The 9,013-nt window shown below is 37.5% G+C and overlaps 1 protein-coding gene across 1 annotated transcript; it reads right to left on the bottom strand.

Annotated features, from left to right (window-relative positions):
- Nucleotides 1-1,991: 1,991 nt before the first annotated feature.
- LOC115954425 (protein NIM1-INTERACTING 2-like) lies at nucleotides 1,992-2,312 on the bottom strand. The gene has a single exon (XM_031072280.1). The coding sequence runs from the start codon at nucleotides 2,310-2,312 to the stop codon at nucleotides 1,992-1,994; it is 321 nt and encodes a 106-aa protein (XP_030928140.1).
- Nucleotides 2,313-9,013: the final 6,701 nt, after the last annotated feature.

Genomic DNA, 9,013 nt, shown 5'->3' with positions numbered 1-9,013 from the left:
CCCATCACTGCCACAAACCACCACCATTGCAAACCCAGCACCACCTAAAATCAACAAAACTACCACAATAACCAAAATCAACTAGCCACCACCGATCCACCATTACCAAATCCCAAAATCAACCCAACCACCACCTGCCGCCGATTAGCCCACAACCATTGCAACTCATCAAAATTTGTCCACCACCAACACATTAAATTCAAACTACCACAAAAATAAAAATACCCACAACAACCCAACAAAACCACCATTGCAATAACTACCGCCACAAGCCAGAAACTCTGATTGAGAGAGATCCAAAACTCTCGGTGGCATGGCTAAGGGAAGATGGTGAGATTGGCGCTTAGTTGAGGAAGAGGATGAGATTAGGGCGTGGCTGAGGAAGTGGCTAAGATTGGCAGTATGGTTGAGATCGATGTTGAGGTAGGTGTGGTTGAGATCGATGGAAGAGAGTGAAGAGACAAAGCGAGTTAAAGACGTTGAGATTGAGAGAGAAGGAAGCCTAAGAAGCATAAGAATAGAAGGAGAGTATAGGTTGAGAAGAGAGGAAAATTTAATAAAATAATAATATAAATTTATACCATTCTTGATCGTATGGTTCTAAAGGTAGAACTGCACTGTACCAAATGCTTTAAAGACCCGATCCTATAGCTATGTGCTAAGATTTATTATGGATTCTTTATTTGATTTTCTTTTACAAAACCCTCACTTTTGATCTTGTTTCTCGTCTTTTTGTGTCCATTTTTTGTTTTGAGAGAAGAGAGATATAAAAGAAAAGTAAAAATAAATATTTACTATTGTTTTTAGCAAAAATGAGTAATAAGAGACCAATGAAACTTATTTTTAAGTGAATTAAATGACACTTTTTTTAAATTACAAATAGGCAAAATAATTTTGAGTCAAACAACATATAGGTTTACTACAATTATTCCTTTTATTATAAATTATTTATTAGTAGTATTGCATTGCACAACCCAAAGAAATATGATTTGGTTCGATGATTTTTAGTGTGCTAATGATGAGAAAAAAATGGTGTTATCAAAATTCATTAAATGTTCTTAATTTTGGTGGGATAATGGTTTTGGTGGTATGTTTTGAAATATATAATATAATAATAATATTAGTTAGATTTTTAAAATTCAAAATTTACTAGATATTCTTTTTTTTTTTTTGGAAGAGAATCCTTATTTATTTTCTTTTTCTTTTTCTTTTCTAAAGGAGCCAAGGAGGAGACCATATTTGGTTCTTTTTCTGTCCGTTTCTTATTAAGATTTGATGCAATTTGTTATATAAAAAGAATTGTAGCGATTGAACGTGCAGATAGAGATTATAAATGAAAATTATTTTTCTATATAGCTTATTTTTACTACTATATTTTTACTATCATGCAAGATCTCACTGTAATTTTTAAAATTTTCTATCCATCTTCTCACATTACCCTTAATTTTCTATCCATCTTCTCACCTTACCCTTTCAACTAACTAATTTTTTAGTTTCAACAAATATCCAAACACAACTCACACAAATTTTATTTTTTTATTGCATAAAACGCTTTACGCAATTCACAACTCTTTTATTTTAGAAACCATTCACAACAACTTTTATTTGTGCATATTAAAGCACATTAAAAAAAAAAAAAAAAAATTGCAAACCATGTGTGAGCACTGATAATTTTATAAGTTAGTTCTATTTTGCATTCATTTCCTCACCGAAAACCTGACTCAAGAGTTTACAAGGTACAAGGATAAAGGCTAAGAGCATCTCCAATAGGCCCTCTAAAGCCTAATTTGGAGAGCAAACACACCAAAAAAAAAAAAAAAAAGCCCTCCAACAGCCTCTCTTATAACATGCTCAACTAATTAACAACATACCATAAAGAATGTAAAGTTAAAAAAGAAAAAGAAAAAGAAAGAGTTACAGCACCAACAAGCTATGCTCTGAAGTCTGAACAGATATCAATCTTGAAAACATAGAGACCTGTTTGAATCAAGTTATTCTGGAGCAGGAACGGCGTTCAAATCCAGACCCAAATTCTCCTCCACATTTTCATTTTCTTCTTCTTTGCTCTCTCCTTCCAAAATCGCCCTCAATCTCGACCCTTCCTCCTCCTTAATCCAACGATCATTATTCTTCTTGAAGTAACTGACCGCCACGTGTATTCTCCTCAGAATCGCAAAGAACTCCTCAACCTCAGCCTCCGTAACTGACTCCACATCTCCTCCTCGCGCCTTCTTTTGTTGCTTCCCCGATACGGCGTCGTCCTCCGCCGCGACTGCCAACGTTCTCTTCTCTTTGCTTTCCTCTGCTGCCATCATTCACTCACTGGATCTGTGATCCGATCCCGGAGGTGACTCTATCAAAACCAAAATCACCCTTCTCCCACTACCTCACCCTATGCGAAAAAAACGAGGCACATAGCGTCACAGCCACATAATATTCTCATTAGCTTTACGCTACCTTCATTATTTATAAAACAACGGAATGGAACGCTCAAACCACACGCCTAAAATAAAGTAATGTCTAACTGCTACGTGTCTTTTTTGCTTACCTGTCACGCATTTATTCGTTCGCTTTCCAGCTGTTTCTCACCTTACTGTGAAGTTAGCTTTAGGTTATAGTCAGATTTTTTCTTTTTAACGTGTGGATGTGGTGGCAGACGTGACGTCAGCTGATTTCGTACGCTTAGGCAACTTGATGTTTATCGCGTAACGTCTGGAGTTTTTCAATATTTCGGTTAGCTCTAGTCAAATCTAGAATATGTGAGTGGGCCACTGATTCAGTCTGATTGTAGGTCGGTATGTATACGTGTCGAAAGATTAATGTATCTAAATAATTTTTGGGATTGCAAAAAAATCAGAACCGCTAATGCAATCTGAACCGAAAGTGTAAAATATCTACTTAGGTGTAACGACTATTATGAGTTTTTAAGTTAGGGTGCAATTAAGACTATGAGTTTGTTGGTGAAATAATTTTTTATTGTACTCTTAGATATTTTTATTATTGAAAAATATAATAATTTTAAATTATAAAAACATCAACCGCAGTGGAGTTATTTTTTAGCTATTTAGTACCATAAAAAGTTACTTTATCTATTTTACAAAACATCCTACAGCAATAAATCTATTTTAACTTTCAAGACAATAAAATAATATAAACATCATAATAAAATATTCATCATATACAACATCATCATCTCTATCTTTTTCTCTCTCTTCCTCTTCATCTCTCTCTTCTCTGATACAGAGCAAGTAAACACCACACCACAGCAATAATCACACTACGGCAAAAATCACACCACGGCAATCACACCAACACACCACAGCAACCCACGGATCAACAATCCACCACCACCGACCAACAGGCCACAATCCACCGACCCACATCCACGAAACCCACTGATCCACAGGCCACAATCCAATCAGACCACACCCATGGCACAAACCTAGCACAAACCCAGCAAAAACACAAACACAAACCCAGCACAAACACATACACAAATCTAGCACAAACTCGGCAGCGATGGGGCTCGGGTAACAGATCAGCGATGGGGCTTGGGGAGATGGGGTCTCGGCCAGCTAAAACCGTTCAACCCGCACCCGCCAAAACCGCTTGACCCGTGGCCACCAGAACTGAAAGCCAATTGACCCAGCACCACCGTAGTTGGCGAGCTTGCCGACGAAGCAGAGAGGAGATGAGGGAGGCACTAGAGGAAAAGAATGAGAAGGAAAAAATAGAAGAAAGAAGAAAAGCCGAAGAGAGAGAGAAAGAAAGAAAAAGAGAAAAATTTAATGAGAGAAGAGAGAGAAATTTAATAATATATATATATATATATAGCTTCTTGCTACAGTGCACATCTATAAATAAATGTGCACTGTAGCAAAATTTTTTTTACTAAATCAAAAGAAACAAAAATTTTAGTAGATAATCTTCCACTTTCTTGAGCAATTTTTTCTTGAAACTTGATGATGCACAAAAAATTAGTAGGCTGAATGCTTCGGGCTTCAATGGGCTAGTGATTGCTTAGAAGGCCTAAAAAAAAAGAAACACAAGATTAAAGGTGATCGGGGTAAACCGGCTAAGAACCCTCCGATGCTTAAATTAGTTTTTTCTCTAGGACTCAAGAATTTTAACTTTAGGAGTGGTAAAAACTTACCTTTATTTGATATGGATGAGTCATTTTATAGTAAGTTTTGGAGTGGTTACTTATTTAGTAACTTCCTCAATATGGATGGAAGTTAGAAGATTCAGACTTAACTTCCTCGACGTGGATAGAAGTTAGAAAGGTTAGACTTATCTTCCACAACTGCTATGGAAGTTAAGAACTTGGTGGGAAGTTATAGTGATGAACAAGGATTTTGCTCATACTTCAGAATAGTAGAACGTGATCTGAATCATAAGTTCTTGAACATAAAGTTATTTTGATAATAAGTGTTGGGAGGTCGTCCAAGTGCTTCCATGCTAGACAACCTTCTTACACTTGGACAACACTATGGACGAACTGGAGATGGTTCAATTTTTGGTTCACCATCAGTAGCCCCCTTTGTCCAAGGGTCGTCCTAGACAATGTGGTAGAACTGTTTGCTTTTGACACGTGTCGATGTTTTAATGGTCAATTAATATACTACGTGTTGTCTTTGCTTTGGTTGGAGTTTGTTGTTTCAGATTACGCTATGTGTCACAATCTTATTGATTGACTTGTTGCATCGATTTATTTTCAAGGAATATGCCACATGTCAGCTTCTGATTGGTACGTGTTGCTTCGTTGACCCACCCCTGGGGCCTATAAATATGTACATTCTCTCTCTTACCCTTTCACTTTTCTGATATTTTCCTTTCCGCCATCTTGTCCAAGAGCTCCATCTAGTCATCCTCGTCTCTAGTCTTTCGTCGAGTACTTCCTTTCCTTTATCCTTAGGTTTTCATCTTTTAAGAAATTCTATTCATTCTTATAATTATGTCTGCATCTAGTGGTAGTATAGAGAGAGAAATAGACGAGTACCAAGAAGAGTCCTCTGGTAGTAGTGGTAGCTATGGGAGTAGCAGTGAGAGTAGTGGTAGTAGTGATAGTAGTTCCCAAGATGAGCATTATTTGTCTGGGGTTCCTGGTAGTCCTTTAAAGGAATTCTAGGAGATGCAACATAGGACGACTTCTGGGGCTGAGGCTAGCTCATCCAAAAGGAGTAAGTCACCCAATCCCCCTCAAGACGAAGAGGAGGATGAAAATGTTATTTATAGTTGTGCCCCAGAGGTGGCATCCACCCTAGACACGAGTAAGTTGACAACTCTTGTAGGTAGATACTAGATTCCCAATGAGTTTAGAACTCGTCTACCTAAAAAGGGTGAATGGTTTTGTTCCCCTCTTTTAGGTTTTGGTGTATATACTTCTTACTTGTTAGTAGGCCTTAGGTTTCCTCTCAATTATTTCTGTAAAGGTCTCTTCCATAGGTTAGGTACTGGACCAAACCAACTCAACCCTAATGGATGGAGGACAATAGTTGCCATGCAAGTGTTATGGCGTGAGGTGTTTGAGGGGAACCGTCCAATCACAGTGGATGAGTTCCTTCATTGTTATAAACCCTTAGAGATTAAACAGTCTACTAGTTTTTACCAGTTTTCTTCTAGAGGCTCCTAATTTAGTTTGATTAGGGGTTGTAATTCTTCTGATAAGTTATGGAAGAAAGAATTTTTCTTTATTTTTGGAAATTGGGTTGGGACCTAATTGAAAGAATTTTTCTTTATTTCTGGAAATTGGGTTGGGGACCTAATTGATGTAAATAATGCCCCCTTTGCTCCTTTTACTAGTGCCTTAGGTCGTCTTTGTCTTGAAGGTATGTCTTTCCTCCTTTCCCTTTGTTTATTTCATTTAATTCTTTCCTTGTCTAATCCTCTCTTATATTGTTGCAGCTATTACTCGTCCACATTTGGACAAGTTTCACTTGGAGCATATTGATAGAGCCTGTGCTTATCCTAAGAGATCCTTCCATAGTTTGGTAACCCTTTTGTTGTCTTGTTGTTTGGGGACTTGGTCCTAAGCCTACTAAAGAAAATCTTGCACACGAGGAGACCACTCATCAAAGTAAGTGTTGTCCATTGCATTTATTTTTTATTTATTTTTTTTTTTATGTACATTATTAACTCTATATCTTCTCCATCACAGGGTTAGCCACTATGAAAGAAAACAAAGGGAAAAACGTGGCCAGTGGTACTAAAGTTGAGGAAGACGTCCAGGTCCAAGACGAAGCAGCTTTATTGGCAGTCCAGAAGCCTGTTGTCCAGGCTAGGAAGAGGAAAAACATTTCAATAATATTGACCTTGGTGATCTTCCAAGACGTTGAGGTCTTAAGTAAAAAAAGCCTGATAAGACCCTTCCTCCCAAGGTTCCAAAGCTTCCAACCTTGACAGTAACCTGGATGACCTGGCAGTGAACCTGGTGCTCGTCCAAACTACTCCATTTGTCCAGCCTGAAAACCCTGCTCCCCCTACAACCAAAGCTTCTCACAGGACTCATCCTTTAGTCCAAACCAAGCATCCTCCCAACCTAGTGCTAGACGAGGATTATGCTTGGAAGATGTTCAAAGGATTTATTACTGACAAAGAAATGAGTGCATACTATGATATGTTAGTGAGGGATTTTGAACGTTCTACCATCCATGATCTTTTCAAGGTATGTAATTTTTTGTTATCCCCATTTTATTTTCTAAGAAATTTTGGAAAATTTCTAACTCTCCTTCGTCCCTCTACACTACGTCCAGCAAAAGCCAAGGAGCTTTGTGATGAGGCTAAGGCTACTAAGGCAAAGAGTAAAGAACTAAATAATGAGGTCCTTTTGAAGAAGGGGGAAGTGATTAGGCTGACCAAGAAACTTACTCTTCTTCAAGGAATAGAAAAGAAACTAAGGAACGAGGTAGAAAAGCTCAAGGCAGACTCCATTGAGAAGGAAACTCATATTAATCACCTTGAGGTGAAATGTCAAGAGTTCACTTCATCCTTGAAGAAATCAAAGAAGGAATCCATCTCAACATTTATGAAGTCAAACGATTACACTGATCGTCTAGACCAATATTATGCTGCTGGCTATGAAGACTTTTGCTCTGATGCCAAGGAGGTTTACCCTGAGATGGACTTTGACTCCTTCCGAATTCCTATTGCAGTAGAAAGTACCTTGCTTTAGACGAGTTCCGAGGACGTTAATGTCATGGACGATGCTTCAACAAAACCTACCTAGGACGCCACCAAACTAGCCAAAGACGACCTAAAGTCTGGGGGCAATGCCCCTAGTGGTTTATCCCTATAAAATTTATTTCTTTTTAAGAAAAATTTATTTATTTTAGTTTTTTGGGAATGCCCATTGTTTTGGGCTTTATTTTTAAAATTTATTTAAGTACAATCTTTTCTTCCAAGTTTATGGACGTGCAATAGATACAATAGCCTTCATTGGCTTTGAATATCATAAGGGTTTTTGGACGATGGTCGTCTACCATTCTTTAAATTTTTATGAATGAATGTTTATTTCCATCCTCTATTTACTATTGAACATGCTACTTTTTTTGTATGAACGAATTTCTTTTATTCACATCGTCCATATTATATCCTATGGTTTTAAGTGTGGTTCGTCCACTTATGAAGACATTTAGCTTATCCATGTTAGGATAACTTTTTTTATGTTCAACATTTTTCCATTCTTTAGATTTTACAAGTGTAACTTGTCTATGAATTGAATTTTCTGTCTGCTTTCTTAGTCCATAAATTTGACTTACAGCTTGCGATATTCTTTGTCCATAGGACGGACGGTCCTTTACTTGTCTTTGTGCAAGATGTTTCCAGCATTTACTCGTCCAAGATTGGATTGTTTGGCTAGTCACATTCATCCATGGATTTTGAATATTCTTGCGCGCACGTTTTACCTTGTCCATTAGTTGGACACATATTTTATTTTTCTTTTACCTTATTTAAGGAAAGCTTATAGACGTTACATCCCTACATCCATAGATTTTTCTTGTCTTGGGCTTTTAGTCTTCTTGTGGATTAGTTTTAATGAGAACTTTAACAACATGAAAATTAGAAATTCATACAAAATTATGTACACTGGAAATTCAAATTGTATATACACAACATAAATATTGTCCACAAGCATGGCACATGCTTAGAAGCTAGTGCCTTTAGGGAATTGAAAATACTTATGTCCAAATGGACTAAGTTCATGACTTCGTCTATCACAAATATGTCCATAGACAGTGCACAAGCTGGAAGCTAATGCACCTTTTAGGGAATTAAAATACTAAAAAACATGTAGTACTAGCAACTAACACAAATAAATATGAGAAAAGTAACACATAACTTCAACTTCGTCCATGATGATGTTCGTCCAGGATAATGCTCATCTAGTCTGATTCTTCACTGATAATATCTTCTTAGATGCTCAACATTCCAAGGGTTCTCTAATTTTCATCCATTTAGGGCTTCCAAGTAGTAGGATCTCTGCCTTTTACAATTGATAACCCTGTAGGGTCCTTCCCAGTTAGGTCCCAGTTTTCCATGGGCTAGGTTTCTGGTTACTAAGGAGACCCTTTTTAGGATGAGGTCCCCAATGTTGAAGTGCTTGAGTTTCACCATTGCATTATATTTTCTAGCCATGAGGTTTTTATACCTCGCTATTCTCTATTCTGCATCCCTCATTACCTCATCTATTAGATCAAGGTTAAGACGAAGTTGTTCTTAATTTTCCCCATCCTTGTACTTCATCACCCTATGGTTAGCCATGTGTACTTTTGCAAGTATGATTGCTTCGCTTCCATAGGCCAATTTGAATGGAGTTTCTCTTGTAAGGGTCCTCGCAGTCATCTTGTAGGCCCATAGAACACTTGGTAGCTCGTCTGGCCATATCTTTTTGCCCCCTCAAGCTGAGTTTTGATGATTTTCAACAAAGATCAGTTTGCTACTTCAACTTGTCCATTTGCTTGCTGGTGGGAGGGTGAGGAATAATGATTCTTTATCCCAAGTTGTTCATAGAAAT

The sequence above is a fragment of the Quercus lobata genome, chromosome 1 (genome assembly GCF_001633185.2).
Source record: "Quercus lobata isolate SW786 chromosome 1, ValleyOak3.0 Primary Assembly, whole genome shotgun sequence".
Lineage (NCBI taxonomy): Eukaryota > Viridiplantae > Streptophyta > Magnoliopsida > Fagales > Fagaceae > Quercus > Quercus lobata.
Note: the sequence above shows the minus strand (reverse complement) of the source record. Positions and strands in the feature narration are given on the sequence as shown.

What these genes read in the sequence shown, in the direction of transcription:
- LOC115954425 (XM_031072280.1), bottom strand. Translation starts at nt 2,312, where the DNA reads ATGGCAGCAGAGGAAAGCAAAGAGAAGAGAACGTTGGCAGTCGCGGCG.